At 35.2% G+C, this 20,160-nt stretch overlaps 1 protein-coding gene across 1 annotated transcript in view; it reads right to left on the bottom strand.

Moving 5' to 3' along the window:
- LOC100037108 (alpha-synuclein) overlaps positions 1–19,577 on the bottom strand; it is a 57,614-nt gene extending 38,037 nt beyond the window's left edge. The window contains exons 1-4 of the mRNA XM_018243415.2: positions 19,297–19,577; positions 18,115–18,260; positions 6,295–6,336; positions 3,022–3,158 (exon numbers count right to left, since the gene is read on the bottom strand). Coding sequence (XP_018098904.1) covers positions 3,022–3,158; positions 6,295–6,336; positions 18,115–18,235 — 300 coding nt within the window. The 5' untranslated portion in view covers positions 18,236–18,260; positions 19,297–19,577. The remainder of the gene's footprint in view (positions 1–3,021; positions 3,159–6,294; positions 6,337–18,114; positions 18,261–19,296) is intronic.
- Positions 19,578–20,160: the final 583 nt, after the last annotated feature.

Here is a 20,160-nt window from a genome sequence, read left to right as displayed (position 1 = left end):
TTCTTATGATTCAAATTTGGCCGAATACGGACCTATTCAATCGAAAGTGGACCTATTCGACCAAAAAAACTTAATTTCAGTTGGTCTTTTTTAATTCAAATTTCAAAGTTTTTTCAATTCGATAAATATGCCCCTTGGTGTTAATGGATCTTTTAGATATAAAATGTTAAATACATTTATAGCATTGTTTTTACTAGCATGCATTCCTCAACCTTCCACATTGCACCTCCTTTAGTGTGACAGTGTCTTTACATAAGTCAGCAGCAATAACAACCCCCTAAGAATGTTCATAGATAATGAGAAAACTACCTTAAAATTGTCTCTAAAGAATTCAATAATTAACTTTCACAATCTTTGACATGTAGTGTTCATGTAAACATCAGAAGGATAATGCCACCTAGTGTTTAAAAATAGCTTGATGTTTATGATACCGTTCATTCCAGTAAAGTGACATGGAACCTCCCACTTTTAAGGACAAATACAAAAGCAGAAATAGCTTTTGTCTTTATACAGCAGATGATCACCATTCTCTTTTATTTCTGTAGTTTGTGTTACCCTTCAATTGACATTAATAATAAACAAACAATAATAAACAAACAACCTTTGCTCTGAAATGTATGTAATGATCAGATATTGTAGTGTACTGTTACAAACGTAGATCATTATTTCACAGTTATGGGTATGGCATCTACATTCCAGAAATCCAGAAAGACAATTTGCCTGTTTAGACAAACAATTCTTGATTTTTTAACTGATTTGATCAATACTCTCTTGCTGGAAAACCTTAAGGTCCTAATGATTGCAGGAAACACCTATCATATGTGCACAACAGAAGGGACCAAGTACAGGTATGGGACCTGTTATGTAGAATACTCAGGACCTGGTGGTTTTCATTTAAAGAATCTTTCTGTAATTTGGATCTCCATGCATTATGTCTACCAAAAAAAATCATTTTAACATGATTTAAACCCAATAGGATTGTTTTGGCTCCAATAAACTTTAATTATATCTTAGTTGGAATTAAGTTACTGTTTTATTATTACAGAGAAAACGGAAATCATATTAAAAAAATTTAATTATTTAATTAAAATGCAATCTATGGTAGATTGCCTTCCCATATTTCGGAGCTTTCTGGATAATGAGTTTCCAAATAAGGAATTCCATACCCATATTGTTTTATTTAAATGTTGTTTGCTCATCCACATTACTCCTATAGTAGGCGGAAGATTTATGGGATGTTCTGCTAGAATGCAGCCCAGGGTACTTTATTGGTCAACATATTCTGCTTACATATTCTGGCTTCACAGACTGCAATGTATGACATTATTTTAATATATTTTGGCCTGCAAACATAGTAGGACACAGTAATATCGGACCCAAATAAATAAGTGTAAACCAACTGTATGTGTAGGCACATCTCACAAAGCATCCCTTGGAATAAACTTCTCCTCAAGACATGTGGTAATTCCTGGGCTTTCTTGTGTCCCTTTGTCTTGTGCTTCGAATTGTGTATGTTATGCATCCAAGTAGGTTTTAACTGTATGCATAGACAGAATAAATCTTTCATTTGCATTTCAGTAGACAAAATTTTACACTTTTCACCACACCTTAGTCTGGTAAATGAGGTGTATAGTATGTCAGATATTTGTCCCTCCATATGGATAATTCTGAAAAGTACTAAACCAAGTAATGTCAAAGGTTTGGCACACGTTTTGGCGTGAAATTTGAATGTATTTAAGGCTCATTCATACTCCCAGCCAGTGCCCATGATAGAACTTAGTTTCTAGTGGTTCTGAGCATAGTTCATCTGTTCCTGTTACTCTTTTACCTTGATTACTCCGTGTTTGACCCTGCCTGTATCCTGACTACTCTGAACTCTGTATCCTGACCCTTGCCTGCCTACGACAACTCTTCCTGCTTAACCCCTTGATTGACAACCCGGTTTGACCCTTGCCTGCCTGACGATTCTGATATCCGCCTGCCTTGACCCAGCCTGTCTGACCATCCTTCTCCCTAATCCTTTTGTACCGTGACCTTCGGCCCAAAAAGACTTTGCTAACAGCTGTGCCCCTTCGCCAGCCACAACATCTCGCCTTGCACCCCTCGTTAAGTCCAGGTGGCACCCAAGTAAGCTGAGGGCTCCTCCCGAAGCCCAACGGTGGTCACACTACTGGTGAAGCCGAGCCGAGACCAGGGTGCTTGGCATTTGTTCTGGTATCGGGTGCCGGCCATGACAGTATCTCTGTTAATTGAACTACCATGTATTAATTTTAGAACATTTTTAAATTTAGAATCTATTAATTACATTTATTTATTTTTAACTAATACAGACACTCAAATTAATCAGTTATCATTAATAAAGTACTAGACAATATTCATTGTGATAACTAATTAACATATTTCTCTGATTCATCAGTCATTGTATTTGCTGTTTCACTAACTTGTTCAGTTTATGTTTTGCTCTGTCCTGTGTAGTAATGAGGATGGAAAGACAAAAACTCAAAAGCAGAAGATTTCTGTTTTGGGGTTTTTTCGTGCGTGTAAAATAGTGGACTTAAGAAAAAGTCTGTTGGAATGGAATTATGTGCATGCAATGAGAAACTGAACATTTACTCAGTTAACTGAATTTTTTTTACGTAGCATAAAATAACTAAAATGTAGGTTCAGGTTCACCTGAGGAAGGGGTTGTGCCTGAAAGCTTGTGCCACATTTCTGCTGCAACAAATGTTTTAAAAAGCAGGAGCCGAAGTATGGTGTGCTTCATCACCCTTTTCTAATTGTCTTGTTGGGCTTGGAAGCAACCAGGGATTGAATGCAACCTAGTAAGTAGTGTGCCGAAGACAAAAATTACTTTGGTTCACTGCTAAAAGCAGTGGAGAGCATTGCAATGAACTGAAACAGGTACAGTATCAGATATCAGGTTTCATAAATGCATTAATTCAATAAAAACTTTCCTGTCTAACTGTATACCTTGAATCCTTGAATACTACGTAACATATAAAACATTTTAATTTTTTTTACCTTTTGATCCTTCTTTACCAGGCCTGTTGCTGCAGCAATATTTCCAGCTCCTTCTACTGTCTTCTGTGCAACTGCAGTCATTCCTGTAACTACTGCTTCACCAACATTAGACACCTGTTCTTTGGTCTTCTCCGCAACTGATATACAGTAAACAAAAGAAAAATAATTCCGTGCCATACTCTAGAAAAAATTTTGGGTTCACAGTCTTACAAAATAAAATATGAAGAAAACCACATTTGGATATAGTATTTTAGAGAAAAAGTTCTCTGCCCATATATTTTATTTAGAAAAGCAGGAAAATGAAACCAGAATATAACAAAGCATGCATTTTTAATGTATTGAGCATGTAAGGTTTTGTGGCCCTTATAAGAGCCAATATTCTCTGTTTTCACAGTTTGTGTTCAAAAAATTATTTTATTTACTTTCTAGCAACAAAAAAAGGACACATATTGCTTTTGATCAAGATTCTAGATACACAGTCAAAACAAGAGTCACTGTCACACAAGACAAAGCAAGATAATTTAATCTTTATCAAAAAGTCTCATTAATATTTATCGCACTGCTGCTTGGAGATAACATTGGCTGTTTTAACAAAGGGAGTGAAAGAGATAAACCTGTTTTATGTCTATAAATATGTGAAATCAGATCCTCTTATGAGACAGGAAATACAATTAAGCTGTGATAATAATGGCATTATAATTATGATAATGGTTTTATAATACAAGGGTTTCTCCATTTACCATCTATTATTAAAACTAATTCATTAAAAAAAAGTGCTTAATTTTGTATGCATTTTATGCCATGGCTTTCTCAAAACAAATGTGGTTTAAGAAAAGTCAAGGTGGCACTGCAGAGGTAAATGTAAATACTAGACAGATCTTCTCAGCCTATAGTTATACCATGATATCTTAGTCTAGTTGATTGGTGGATGCAAAACTAATAAGGTTCCACTTTTTTTGTAAAATAACAATAATGTGGCTCAAATTGAGTTAGCCATATTCAATTGAAAGTAATAATTTACTGTTTTTATGGAATAGTAATATTTTTGTACACTATGATTTGTTATTTGGACTACCCATAATCATAATTCTTTTTCTGGATTCATTTTAGAACATTTTTCGTGTTTAAAATATTTTATTGGTGTTTATAATAAACAAGTGAATTCAATATGACAACAAATAACATGCAGCCTCAGAGGGTATGTTGTAATAGGTACAATGGCATATTATTTGAAAAAATTAATAGCATTAGTAAATACAAAAAGAAAAACATATAAAAATGAACAAAACGAACTACACCAGTGGATGTGAAGAAAATAAAAATTAAAATAAAGAAAAAGACCATTGTTTTCGTGAAAGTCAAGGAACCCAATAGACGCTCAATCTAAATTCCAAGGAACCTATACATTTGACCTTTTGTATTGGAGTCACAGACCTCGGAATAAGGAGACCACAAACGTCTAAAGGACGTTTTGGAATTCTTCCCCATTTTTTTTAGCTTTTAGAGCTTCCTGCCAACTAAGTTGTTTCATATAAGAAATAATATCTGTTAACGAGGGGAGCTCTCTCTGTAAACAGTAATTAAAGTAATTAAATAAAACTTTCCTAGCAGAAGCCAAAAACAGAGTTGTCAATGTGTCACGATCGGCACCCAGAATCCAGAACCAATGCTAAGCACCCTGTTCTTGGCTCTTGCTTCTGCCTTTAACAGCCACCTTTCATCTCGGGAGGAGCCCTAGGCAAATTGGATGCCGCCAGGTCTTATTAAGAGAAGAGCCAAGCTAAAGGTTCTGGACGAGCAGGGGGGCATGATCATAACAAAGTCTTTTGGGCAGAAGGTCACAGACAGAAAGCGTAGTCAAAATCAACCCGGGTCGGTGCAGGCAGGAAACAAGCGGAGTCAAACAGGCAGGGGTCAAAGCCAGGAGATCAATCAAGAATGGTCGAGACAGGCACGGGTCGGAATACAGATATCAGAATAGTCGGTTTACCAGGCAGAGGTCGGGATCACAGAAGTCAGGAAAAGTCAGGCAGGCAGGGTCAAAACAGGAATCAGAACACAGCAATATACAGGATAGCACCAGGAACTCTCACAAGACGAACCTACAACGGGCAATGAGTTTGAATGGGAAGCCCCTTTAAGTACCTTTAAATTGCGCGATGACGTCATACGCCACGTCGACGCTACGCACAGAAAACAAGGACGTGTGTGCCGCGCGCGCCCTAAGGCATTTCCACAGAAGCCAGCAAAGAAGAAACATCTTGCGACGGGCATCCACACCGGAGGCGTGGAGGGCGTCCCCACTGGCCCACTAGACCACCAGGGGGAGTTTTCCTCACACTATGTCTTTCTTTCATGAGATAAAGGTTTTAGCTTAGAGACTGCCAGTCCTTCATCCAATAGTCCAGTTCTTTCCCAGAATATTACAAGGCAACAACAAGAATGACTGGTTCGTTAAAATAAACTGAAACTGACTCATAGGTGTAGGAGTCATCTATGTTTTTGACAACATCTTTAATGGTTCTTAAGATGAAATGCGTCAAAACATATTATATTTTGCACCACTTTTGCTAAGCTTTTCAACACTAGCCCTACCACAGCCATAACTATTAAAGCCTATCAGTTTCTATAGGAATCAATGGTCAAATTTAAGTGAAATTTTAGTGGAATCTGCTGGCAATATCCAAAACCCCTAATAACAGTAAGTACTTCAGTTTCAGTATAGAAACATTCGTTTTAAAAAATTATCTCAGATTAACCTTTACAATGTGCTGTATTTGTAAGTCCATCGTTATTTATAGGGCATAGATATTGATCTTATCTACCAATGTGTCCTGAAGATGTAATTTTTTATAATGTTGACATTTTGCAAGGCACAAAAGGCCACTAGAGTAAGCATATATTGATGGACATTGGGTCTTGCATTAAAGTTCAAGCTGCTCTGAATCCAATGTTGCTCTAATTTGTACTGTATCCACAGTATGTGAAAGATAAGTGACTTTTTTTCAAAAATATTTTTTAGATCTGCCACAATTTGAAATTATTTGTGCAGTAACCATTTGAATACACCCTTTGGCAATATCCTATTGATTTAGCAGTATACTCCATTATTTCATGTTTAATTTATTTAGTCATTGGTTGTAAACTATATACTATACATCGCATGAATTTAAATTAGATTTATAGGTTTTTAGTAGATGGCCACATGGTGTTTATGTTTAGCTCATGTTTGATTCTTTTTTAAAAAAAAGTTGAATATAAAATTGAACCTACCTGTTGTTACTCCATGTACAACGCCTTCCTTTGTTTTTGAGCCTTAAGATAAAAAGAAAAGTATATATATAGGTTAAATTGAAATTGATATTATTTATACACATAGCAGTACGGACATTGCCATCCTCTCCCCTCAGAATGTAAAATCAAAGCTTGGAGCCCTCAGAAATCAAGTCAGAGTCAGATTTATAAATTATCCAGTAGGGATTCCTCTACAATTCCTAGCTATTCAGTCTTCATTGAATTAAACATTAACTGAACTTTCCAGGAATTTCATATCTCTACCCCAAAAGATTCACTAGTCACTGAACTGAAGGTTTGATTGCTATTTTTCTTCTGACAAATATTGATATAATATCAACAGTATAGGCATCATTTTCAGGAAGATCATTTAAAGATCTATAACATGTGATCAATGCATAGGAAATCAGTATGATCAGTTATGTATTGTCAGTTGCATTAGTAATTAATAATGTTCAGAACATATATAAAATCATGTTCAGAGCACATTATAGTGACAAATCGTAATTCAGTTCATAGTGCACAGTAAGAACACCATTAATGGTAGCCAAAACATGTCAATGTATATAAATACATACTCAGTCAGCAAAGAAACATACAGTAAATACCAGTGCAGTGCAATGCACAAAGGCAAAATTCAGTTGCAATCTGCCATTTTTTCCAAAAGTGCAGTGTAATTGTGTGAGCACATGAAATTGCATTCACTGGAATTATCATACATATATTGCATATATACATATAACTTTCATATATGGCGCAAAGCATTTTATGGGAACCTTTATCCAGGTATGGGAACCTTTATCCAGAAACCTGTTATCCAGAAAGCTCAGAATTATAGAAAGGCCATGTCCTATAGACTCCATTTTATCAAAATTGTCCAAATTTTTGAAAAAGATACTTTTTTCTCTATAATAATAAAACAGTACCTTGTACTTGATTTCAGGTTACCCACAAATATATATATATTTGCTCAACCAGTCAATCACATAACAACCAGATGTGTGTTTTCAAACAGCTGACCGGAAGCATTTTTACAGATTGTTATGGGTTACTAGACACCCCATTAATTCTTAATTTGTTGAGAAATGTGTATACATACTGAAATGTTTCAGCTCTTATTCAGGTTGTGTTCACTGTGCACTTTCCGATTATGTCAGTTACTATTTTATCATTATGATACTATGGTGTTTGAGCAGTAGTTAGCGTTACTTATTAATGCAACTATCAATCTATAATCATTTTGAACAAATACTGTTTTGCATTTGTTTGACTATATATGAGAACATTGATATCAATATTATGTGTAAAATGTATGTACAATTTCATAGATGAATCAAATCCAATAATCCATGAACAGTAGTTGAAAGACAAAGCCACGCCTTTACACATTTTCATTATTTCTTGCAGAGTAAAAGCCCCCTAAAGACACCAAAAGGCAATTAGCTGACTCAAAATACAATAACCTTTAGGAGAAATGTCACCAATTGTCGAATAAGTGACCTATTGTTACCTGGAGAGCTCCTCAATCTTGTTGTGTTATAGTCAACATATTCATGCCTTTCAGTGCATTCAGTGGTGAAGATTAATATGAATGAAGTATTGCACATTACCTATGGTCTATATCTGTCATTGGTGACGTTATTTTCACAATTTAAATTATACCAGCATTAAAGAATGTTCACACATAACTCTTCCCACATATTAACCAATGTTATGTTGCCATTTTACAATACTACTTAATTATTCTGTGCTGTCAGAATATCAATAAAAACATATATGCATGAAAACATTTTTGGCTGGGCAATGGGTTATCCCTCAACATGCACTTAGATTAAATGCATATCAGTCAACACCAAAGATTTATTTCAAAAAGCTCCTCCTTTTATTAGAATTATAAATAAGGTTTACGATATTAATACAAACTGAAATGCAATGATTATGGTATCTGCAAACCTGGTTCCTCCACAATGAATTAGCTGCTTTAAAAGGCATTCCAGTTACAGTGCATAATTGGAAAACTGCTCAGCAGGATATGTTACCTTCCCACACTGAAAAAATATGGGACAAGTCAAAGATCTTTATTGCACAAAAATCAAGGCTAACTCTAGGAGATAATGGTTTATCTAAAAAATTATGATTTAAAGATTGATGCAGTGTTAAGAATTTTTAGAAAGCTTTTTCTTTGGCTCTTGGGTAAATAAAATGTATAGCTCTGTAGGGTACAAGACAGCTCTTTCTTTTCTGGCTGCTGATGCTCCTTAGTAAGCAGACCACCTGCACAGTTGAGACATTATGTCCCGAATGCTTTGCATGTACCTTTGGGTACCTGATCCACTGCAGGACTCTAGTGCAGGCTGCAAGATCAGGCATCATGAAAGAATGAGCCCATTTTTGAGCTTTGCATTTATACTAAATGACCCCTACAACACATAGGGGCAGATTAACTAAATGGTGAAGTGGCCCTCGCTAGCGAAAATTTGGCAGAAATCCAATCCGCAGGGACATCACTAATTTACTGACAGGTGTAAAGTACAATTCGCTAGCAAAAGAAACCGTCGCTATTGCAGTTATGCACCCTATCGGCAGGGGATTTCTTGCTCCGCCGAATAATCGCTACTCCGCAAATTCACTAAAGTGCACATTTTACAGAATGTTACCTCTTTCACCAGAGTTTCCTTCACCCACTTTAGACCTGGTGAACTGATAAGATGAAGCTACATCCTCCTCAATTTTATGTCAGTGACATCATATCCTCTATGCCTGAAAAGTGGGATTGTCTTCAAAAGTTCTAACTATTAAAAATTTGTGTGATAATTTTTTTTTACCAATTTGAGGGGCATGCCACATTTGTTTTAAGGTGGTCTCATGTCTAGGGCATTAGAGGATCTCTTTTGTCTTAATTTGGCTTCCTTGGACATTTGTAATAATCTGTGACCACTTTAAGCATTTGCACCAACATCTCTAACAAAGACGTCTATACGACCTTGAGGCTGCCCTATTCAAATTGACCTAAGCGTAAGAGCACTAACAAAGTTTCTCTAGGCAGAAACAAATGCTTGCGAAAGTTCGAAGAATAAACACTAGCCAGAATTCACCAGTGTTCGACTACAGAGACGCAACTTTGAATTTTAGTGAATTAGCGTAGTGGTAACGGATTTACGCCTGGCGATGTGGCGCGAAGTGTGGCGGAGCATTCACTGGTGAAAATTTGCCCTTAAGTGAATTCCCCCCATAGTTTCTTCTTGTATATCAGTAAAAACAATGTCTTTGCTTCGCCTTTCTCAGATTTGAGTTGTCACACTTTATAAAATTTATAGCTCTTGATACCTCTGCCCCTGGGCGGGGGGGGGGGCATAGCACAAGCACAGTTTGGACACCACTAGTTTTAAAACATGCTATAAAATCACACGTGTCCTAGGTAAATTCAGAGCTCTGGGTTTAGAATGGAACATATTTACTAAATTCTAGGCTGCAGCTACAGCAGGTGTACATCCTATCACAGTGGAGTTCAACCTAAGGGGTCCGTTTACTAAAGTGCGTTAAAAATATTCGCACAATATATAGACAGAATTTTCGCCAAATATGTTATCGCCAGTTTACTAACCTGCGGTAAATATAAATTTGCGAATTTTCTTGCGCAAGAATAATTGTTCGCCAGTTATCGCATTTGCTGAAAATAACGCTACGTACACATTAACGCATGGTTTACTAAACAGCGAAATGTGCTAAAGACAAAATTAACGCCAGAATATTCGCAAACTTTTACCGCCACATATGAAGTGGCGTAAAAGTATTTTTTCTGCCAGAAAATTCTCAAGGGGCAGGAAATATCCCATAATAATGTTTTTTTTTTACCCATCATTCTTTGCTGACAGGAGAGAGATCTGTAGCTATTGCTGACAGGATGTTTTGGCTTCTGCTTCTATCTGGTGCAACAGCAGCAGTTTCAGCTCAGAGTCGTATTATTGGCAGTGGCATCACAGTCCAAGGATTCGTCAGCCTCTACACTTTTTGGTTTCATTGGGATTGGCTACATTAAACTGTGCATTTCTATGAAGCAAAGAGATTGACTGGTATCATTTCCTATGATTCTATTGGCAGAAGAGTTTATATGATGCAGACATGTTTGATTGGTATTACTCTGGTGATGTTGTTGGATGGTATAATCATCAGTCAATAAAGTTTATAAGTTTTGAAGATGCATTTCTGGCCATAAATGTCACAGTAAAAATTGCCATAATAACCGCCATAAAACAAGACTATTTTATAGCATAAATATTCGCAAAAACGTAATTTTTCGCCAGAAAATTCGCAACTCGCTAAAATTACCGCTAACGTAAGCTGGTTCCTTAACGTAGTTACCGCAAGTGATCGCAATGACTTCTGAGCGCATCGCTGTTTAGTAAACTTAGTCACTGCGAATATTCTGGCGTAAAAATATTCTCAGCGATAACATGCGGAAACTTAAAGTCAGATTTACCGCACTTTAGTAAACGGACCCCTAAATCTCTATGTATTTTTAATGGGATTAAACTTTCTAATTTTTGAAAAGCAATCTTGAAGAGCTGCAGGACATATTTTGTTTGCAAATTACAATTGCAGTAAACAAACTACATTTGCCTTTTTACTGTTTTCTGTTATTCTTTTTTTTGCAGTTTGCAATTTATTTCATATACTGAAAGCCCCAAGTAGATCAGAATGTATTCATTACAGGCACACTAACCATGTGTTGTATTTGCTTAATTGTACACAGTATGTGGGACTGCATTCACTAAGAATTTGTATATGTTCTTTTTCTGTGTAGACTCTAAGGAAACGAAGAGGGTATTTCCGAATCTCGTTTTTCTACCAGTACTGCTTACCCCATTCATCAGTTGCCTAAGGATATGTCTAATATCCACAGTAGTAGTAATGTAGGCTGTTGGGAAGACCCAACAGGTCTCTTTTAGGCAGAGACAGTGTCAAACCAGTCCCTGATATAAATTCCCCAAGTCCTTACTCAGCAAGTTTCCACAAACTGTTTATTGTACAAAGGTCGTTATGTCAATATATTCTTTGCAATTTAATTTAAAGTTACATAGACTGGTACAGCTGGTCATCACAGATTAAACATTCCTAACAGTATACCCAAACACATTGGGGTCGATATACTAATAGTCAAGCCTTTAGGTTTGAGTCATCATAGAGAAAACCATACTTGAATTAAGAGGAAAATACCTTTTTTGTAGAGGTATTTTAGCTGAGTGGGCTTTCTTAAATAAGAAAAAGTTCGGCAGCCCCATAGACTTTGATTATTTTGGTTTGGTTGTTCTGGTGTGATCATGCCTTTTGGTTATAATGCCCGCACCATGCCAGATTAATATTTTACATAAGATATATATGTGGAAGATCAAAATTAAGAGTTACTTCACTAAAAACATTAGGGGTCATTTACTAAACTTTGAATGCCAAAAACCCGAAAAATTTGTGTTTTTTTAGTATAAAATCCAAATTTTTTGTGAAAAAAAATTACGCATTTTTCTGAATTTATTATACCCAGAGGATGGAAAAAGTAGGAATCTGAAAATCCGGCATCTCAGACCTGCCGAGGTTGCACAAAAGTCAATGGGAGAAGTCCGAAAGATTTTTTTGATCTGCACTGGGTTTTGTGCAATAATCCGAAATTTTCGGGGTTTTCAGGCGGAAATTCTGAAAAGAATTCATATTTTTCAAGTTTTTATTGGATTTTTTCCCGCAAACAACATTTTCGGGAAAGTGTATTAATAAATAAGCAGAAAAAACCTGTGCAGATTTGGTCAAAGTTTTTTTCAGAAAATATTGAGATAAATTCGGACTTTGATAAATAACCCCCTTAATGTAGTATCTGGGGCAACAATCAGTTTCTGGCATGGGCCTGTTGTAGTCTTGGCTGAAATAGAGGAAAAGCAACCCTGTACCTCATAGTCTTTACATTAATTGTATCAATACCTTTAATAAAAAGAAGGGTCTCATTGGTACATACAAAGGGAAGAAGATGGGGTTAAGGAAGATTTTAGTTCTGATCTGAGTTCTTGCCATCTGAGATTATAATCAACACTTTTATTATTCAGGTTTAATCAATACTAATTTCTCATACAATTTTAAATTATTTTTGGTAAAACTGTTTTATTCTGTCAGATTTGATGGATTATTTGGCTTTTTTTTAGACCACAGTTCATATTTACTACAGTCATAAATGAAATTGTAATGTAAGCCGATATTGCTTGTGATCTTATACTGAACAGGTAAGAGTTATTCAGAATAGAATGACATTCCTTTTAAGTCCAATGATTAGCTCTCCTAAGGATGCTCAGTAGGCATAATGAAGATGACAGAATATCTTAGGCATCATGCACATGTGCAGCTTTCATGTTGCTTCATTTATCCAATTCCAGAAGCACTGACATTCTTCCAATTTTCAATGCAACTGTCAACTGTATGCAATTTTAATGTAGTCAACCTATATGCTATTCTTTAATAAAAAATGTGCTGTATTTGAAATACACACATGTTAAAATCAGATACGATCAGATACAGTTTCTTCAGTCAGTAGAACTATAGTGAGGCAAAAGGATCTCATGCATTATTTGAATGTCTCATAATATTCAGGAAAAGTAGTTGAAAAAAGTAAAAAATACATTTATTAGGACATGAAAAACTAGCAAACTATAGTGTTTCCGAAGCAGATAACCAGTTTTACCAGTGCAAGGCAACAGTACATTATATTGTCACTCCTTTAAAACCCTTTTATCTTTTGGTGTTACTGTTCCTTAAAGATGTTGGGAGGTTTGCCCCCCATATTGTGCATTCTATTAAATAAAAAAAAGTATTGCACTTGCCCATGGCATATTCTTACAAATATCAAGTGTGGTTCAACAATTCTAATTGGTAATTAAGTACAGTAGCTTAAAAGGAACAAGACTAGCCTACAAGGGTGTACGGTATGAAATGCATTATGATTGTTTTTCATGTTCTAAATATATGTATATTTTGTACTTTGCTAACTGCTGTTTTATATGATGAATAAATAGGCATGTGGATAAACAGATTGGACCCAAGATGAGATATGATGTACGGTAACCCCTTATGGTACTTGCACTAATCAGACCAGAAGATCACAGACCAACAAGTCATACTGTATCTCGAACTGCACATGAAACCTTACAGGAATCAAAATAGCTGGGAAATAAGACAATAGTGCAGTAAACCAAAACATCAGTATGTGCTTACTTGAATTGAATCTCTCTAAAACTTATATTACCTGTGTGTCAGCCTTTGTGACACATGCTCGTATAGCAGTTACTGAACTATTTGTATTTTGTGTCATTCTGTAGACTGCTTTGATCAAAGTTCCTGTGTGACAGCAAATATTTCAATGACGACAACAAAAATCATGGGCAATGCATATAGAAAGATATTGGCATAAATGTTTACACTTCATATTTTAAATTGCTTTTAAACCATATGTTACAATATGTCTATATTGTACTGAAGCTTGACAACCACAAAAAGTAGAAAGTTATTTATACTTCATGCGTTAGGCTTAAATTGGAAACATTGCTATAAATGTTTTATAGATATTGAAATACTGCATACTCTCGGTAGTTTAGGGTCATCATTTCCAAATAGAACTGTATTCAACTATAAATAGTTCAAAGGAGGTTGAAGTTGTGGGTTGCAAATATCACATTTATGTTACTAGCAACTCAACTGTGCTCATCAAACTGCCGATTGGGAATATAAGGCTTGTGATTCAAATGGTATGGAGATCCAGAGCCTTTCGAAGCCTACAGCTGAAAGTTGATACTGAAGTATGTAGTCCAGGTAAAAGTTTACATCATAGTATTCCTTATTCCTTTCATTGGTGCAAGCTACACTGAAAGTTAGAGTGTTATAATCCTATCGGAGCTTATGAGTACAGTATGTTATATTGTATGCTTCTAGATTCTACAACACAGTCAATAAACTACAGTATGTATAAATCAGAATTTATTTCCTGGGTAGTTTTAGTGATAGTGTGAAACTACAAGAGAGGTCATTTATTATTCCCCAGGCACAAATGCTAAGAGGAGCACCTACCTAGTGTGCACCTCAGGAATGCTGCAGTGTTACTGACTTGTGAATTTAAATACCGGGAATACTTATGTGCCTGCCCCTCTTGGATAACAGGCGGTGCTCAATACAAGCGACATGTCGCAAGTCTCTACTCACCAAAAAGGAAGTCACACAATGCAGGACAAAACAAAATGTGTAAAAGTCAACTGCAGCCTTTAGTTGAACTTTTCACACTGTATCCTGCATTGTAATTGACCCCTAAGGATTTACTCTGCTTCCACATTGATTGGCACCTAAAATATAAGGGCTAACTTATTATTGAAAATGCACAAATGCTGGAATATTAAGGTGTGCAATTGCTTCATTTAGGGCACTACTCACTTAGCACTTCCGCCTCTCCAGAGTGCTGTGATCTGTAACTTGTGCTGGCTGAACTTTTGTTGTCACATTTGGCTTAAGGCAGAGTACAAAGCAAAAATGAGTCCTTTACTGAATGTATAAATATATACATTAAGTATGAGCTTTCAGATACACATTGGGGGTTGTTCATTAATACTCATTTTTTTTCTAAAAAGATCTCACATTTTTAGATAAAAATTTTCAAGATGTATTTTGCCCTGAAGCTACTAAAAGTCCGAAACCAAAATTCCATGTAAAACCTGTCGAATTTTTCGAGTGTTTTTTTTTATCCAATTTTTTCGTTTAATTATTATTAATTAGCTAAATTTGTAGGTGGGAGTTAGGTCGAGTTTGTTTCTGGTACAATATGAGGAAAAAAAATGAGTTTTAGTAAATAACCCCCACTATGTTTACAGATTAATCTTATGAGCTTCTTCTGATTGAAGCACCGGTGAGATGATACACACATGGTGCCCTTTGTATCGCAGGTGCTGATAGTAAATTAGGGCAAGGAAGGGTTAAAGACACTCTCTGCTTGTTCGGTCAAACATTTTTTTACTTCCTTGTTTGTGTAATGAAAAGTCACATGATTTTAAGGATTCAGATTCGACCAGGAATTCGAATTCGGCTGAATCCAAATCCTGCTGAAAAAAGCCAAATTCTAACCAAATCCTAAATTCTGTGTATCAACATCCCTAATTATAATCACTAGGAGGTGCCTCATATGTTGGCAAATACTAGAATAGCACCTCCCACAACTCCTTGGTTTAGATTAAAATAGTATGACCTTTGTTCAAACAACTTGTTTTAATGTAGTTAAATTGACAGGGATAGGGATAAATTGTGTACAATCACATATAATGTAAAGCAGGGGTGCCCAAACGGTAGATCGGGATCTACAAGTAGACCTTTAAGCTAGTGATCATTAAATCTCAAGACACTATTAACAAACAGCTTCTCTAGATCACCCTCCCATTTCATGCTTTTCATTCAGCTATGTATTACATTAAGGTGACATAAGAAATTGTTGTTTATTTTTTAATACATTATACATTTTCCCATAAATCAATATTTAAGTAATATCTTCCATGGAACAGATTGCTAACAATGCTTTAATGGATGTAGATCATAATAGGACAACATCAGTAGACCTCGCATTCGACCTCACATTACTATGGCCAGTCCTGCTGTAAAGTATAATGGAATGATGTATTGAGAGCACAGCATACCTGTATATTAGCATACAGTATATATATATATATATATATATATATATATATATATATATATATATATATATATATATATATATATATATATATCATAATAGGACAACATCAGTAGACCTCGCATTAGACCTCACATTACTATGGCCAGTCCTGCTGTAAAGTATAATGGAATGATGTATTGAGAGCACAGCATACCAGTATATTAGCATACAGTATATATATATATATATATATATATATATATATATATATATATATATATATATATATATATATATATATATATATATATATATATATATATATATATATATATAGCAAATTTGAGTACAGTGCACACGGATAACCGAAAAAAGCAATGCCTGTGTGCTGGTTGCATGTGTCAATAGTCATAGGCAAGAGAGTAAAAGCGCACCAACAGGTCTTTATACAAAAATAGAAAACCTTTTATTCAACGTTTCGGCTTGACCGCTGGAGCCGTCTTCAGGAACAAAGACGGCTCCAGCGGTCGAGCCGAAACGTTGAATAAAAGGTTTTCTATTTTTGTATAAAGACCTGTTGGTGCGGTTTTACTCTCTTGCCTATGACTATATATATATATATATATATATATATATATATATATATATATATTGTGTGTGTATATATACTTTTCTAAGTACAGCAGAAATCAAGGCAACCATTATAGGTGCACTAAGGGGGTTATTTATCAAAAATCCAAATGTCCAATATATTTTAGAATTTTAGAAATATTTTTTTCAGAAATTATGAAATCTTCGAAAATAATGTGGATCAGGATATCTTCAAAATGTCAACAAGACATCTGCCATTGACTTCTACGTGAACTCGGCAGGTTTGAGATGGAGTACTTTTTTATTCTGACTTTTAACACCATCGGAGTTTGAAAAATTTTGTAAAAATTTTGTTTGGGTTTTTCGGACCAGAAAAAAATCATAGTTTATTAAATAACCCCCTAAGTATGCTAGGATATTATGTGACTTGTCCAGGATCAAGAGTTGCCACAGGGAATCAAATCAAACCATATATGGAATTAACAAGTTAAAGAGTACTGGTGTACATATGCAAATACAGGAGCAAACATGTAGCATTCCATTTAAATAATATAAAATACATGTTGGGGATATGATACATATGCACAAGCTTTTAGCTCTGCATTAAATTAGTAAATAAGCACTGTGTTAAGAATAGTCTTTCCTATGTGTACAGTTTTAAAGTAGACACTGGCCAGAGAAGGCCAAACACCATTGGGATTTAACATACTTGATGTGATAAAGTAGTATATGTTTCATTGAGTTATTGAGTTAGCTGTCATACTCCATAATAATCATCTGACAATCAAGTGACCAATGCCGTGAAACATGTCAGGAGGGATTGACTGACATGAGATATGTAGAAAGAGGTAGTACACTGTTTTGTGGTACAGTATGTTTTGATGTAATGTCTTTATAATGTTCATTTATACACTTTGTTTTTATGCTATTTATTGTGGATCTTGCACTAATAAACATTTGAAGTGAGTCAGGCTGCATGCATTAGATTGATTGTTTGGTTTATATTATGGGACCCATTGTATAATACTCAATCATAGAGAACTAAGCACTTTTAGTTTGGTATCATTATTATTAAAATCTAGGGTTTCTGGACCACATACCAGGTCCTTTGTAGATTTAAGTGTATCCCCTAATTCCCTAAAATACCTTATTGTGTAATGAAGTCATGGACTTAAAGAACATGTGTAACAGGCTACATTGTTTATCAAGTCTGTATTGTAGGGATCAGTATTGTGTCTCACTAAGCTGCACAGTGGGCTATTGCTTCTAAAACAGACTTGTATGTGATTTACCACAATCGTGATCTGTGATCTCTAGGGGTTACTGATCTATAATGCCCCAGACAACTACCTCTGCAAACTTCTACACACAATAAACAAATATTAAAGGTTATATTTGCATTTGTATTTAAAGGACGCAGGAGACAAATGAAATGTCCTATTATCCCTTTTGTGAGGTGATGAGAAGTGAAGATAAATATGGTAATTAGACAGATGACATTATATTAATTAGTGTTTTTTACCTACCCATATAGAGAACACCCTCTTTTGTTTTTCCTGCTGCTTCTGCCACTCCCTGTTTGGTTTTTTCTGCAGCTGCCACAACACCCTCTTTTGCTTTGGAAAACCCTTTCATGAATACATCCATAGCTAATAAATTTATTCTAGTGGCTCTGTAAGATATAAATACATACAAACACGTTAGGACAGGTACAGCTGTAATTTGATTATAGTGCTACTTCTGAACAGCAGTCACAAAAAACAATCTATAATCTGATTAGAACACAGTTTTAAAACAATTTGTCAGCACAGCCCTTGCCTATCTTTAATCAGCCCAATCAGTTAGATGTGTAGTATATATATATATATATATATATATATATATATATATATATATATATATATATATATATATATATATATATATATATATATATATATATATATATAAATATATATATATATATATGTATTATATACACAAACATTTCTTAAATGTGAAAAGCCATTTGTTGAATACGTCTGAATTATATTACAAAATGCAATAGAAAATTTAAACCAGACTCTGGTTCTGTAATAGTAGCATTTTCATAGATATGCAAATTAAAACCAAAATATTGTAAATGATAATTTAATAGCCATTGTCGGGATTCAAAAGCATATCAATAATTATTTGTAATTCAATTAAAACTTTAGGAAAAAAATATAACTCATGTTGTTGACATGAACCTAATTACAACATATTTGAGATGTTTGATAGGTGATAGATACAAAGTGCACATGTGTGTCTCTGAAAGTCTACAGATATGTAAGTGTATGTGTGTGCGAGAATGAATATAAGTGTGTTTGTATGCGAGACAGTGTATGCGAGAGAGACTTTGTGTGGCAGAGAGTGTGGGGGTGTTTGACGGCGAGTCAGAGAAAGAGACACCATATACTTCAAACACACAAAAAAATAAAAGATCAAATTCAATGCTCTAGTATTTAACCCCCAGCAGCCTGCCATTTAAGAGAAAAACAAGCATAAGCCTTATTCCCCGTTGCATTCAGTACACAGGTGACAAGATATCCCATGAGCAACTGTCAGCTACATAAATTAGGTCTCAAATGGGTGAAAATGCCAGATAAGACATTTACAAGAGCTCGTCGTAATCCAAATGAATACACTAAATATCCTACCTGGCAAGTTCTATAGATGTAGATACTTACATTAACCTTTGGTCCCCAAATTTAGTCCAAGAGGAATGATACCTGTGCTTGCATAAACAATAAAAAAAGAATCAAGTCTTCTCTTCAGTACATAACTGCCAAATAAATCCCCTGAGAGGTATGTGCATATGGAACAACCTGATGGAATCAATGCATTCAAAGCAGGTACCAGATAAACCACACCTAGCAGTTCTTCATAAACAGAAGGAATTGTATAAGGGGTGAAAAATAAGAGATTAATACTTTAACTCAGTGGGAGCAACCTATGTCATCCGTATTTTTCTTCCCTTCCCCTACACCCTTCCACACCTCCCTCCTCTCGTTTTTCCTTTCCACATGCCTGATTTGTCAGTGTGAAAATTGAATAATCATAGCCAGCCTCCCCAAGCTGGACCACTTGTAATCCGGCTGCTGCTCGAGGAAACAATGAGACCATTATCAACAGAAATATTTTAGATTAAGAGGTCTGCCTTGCATCAGAAAATGATTGCTCCTGTCACCTTCATTTGTAATGTAGGTGCTGGAAAGCAACAATCAAATCTGCCCACAAAACATCACCAGTAGAAAAGAGTGAAATTGTCTACTACAGACATGCAAATGATCTGCTACCTTACCCTAGCAGCTGCTGTATGCCCGCTGTGCTGAATTATTTATTGCTAAATAACTGCACTTGCCACAATAAATATGTCTTACAACTAGCTTGCAGTCACTTAGGTGATAACAGATATGCAGCTAGCATGCATTTTAGAGCTATGTTCAATTGATAATGACAGTAATAAGAGAATAATGAAATCAAACAGCTAAAATATTACAAAAGGATTATTAAAACTGAATGCTAGTATTCACTGTATTATGTAGATGGTT

Source organism: Xenopus laevis, chromosome 1S (assembly GCF_017654675.1).
Source record: "Xenopus laevis strain J_2021 chromosome 1S, Xenopus_laevis_v10.1, whole genome shotgun sequence".
Taxonomy (NCBI): Eukaryota; Metazoa; Chordata; class Amphibia; order Anura; family Pipidae; genus Xenopus; species Xenopus laevis.
This window is presented reverse-complemented; position numbering and strand designations above follow the sequence as displayed.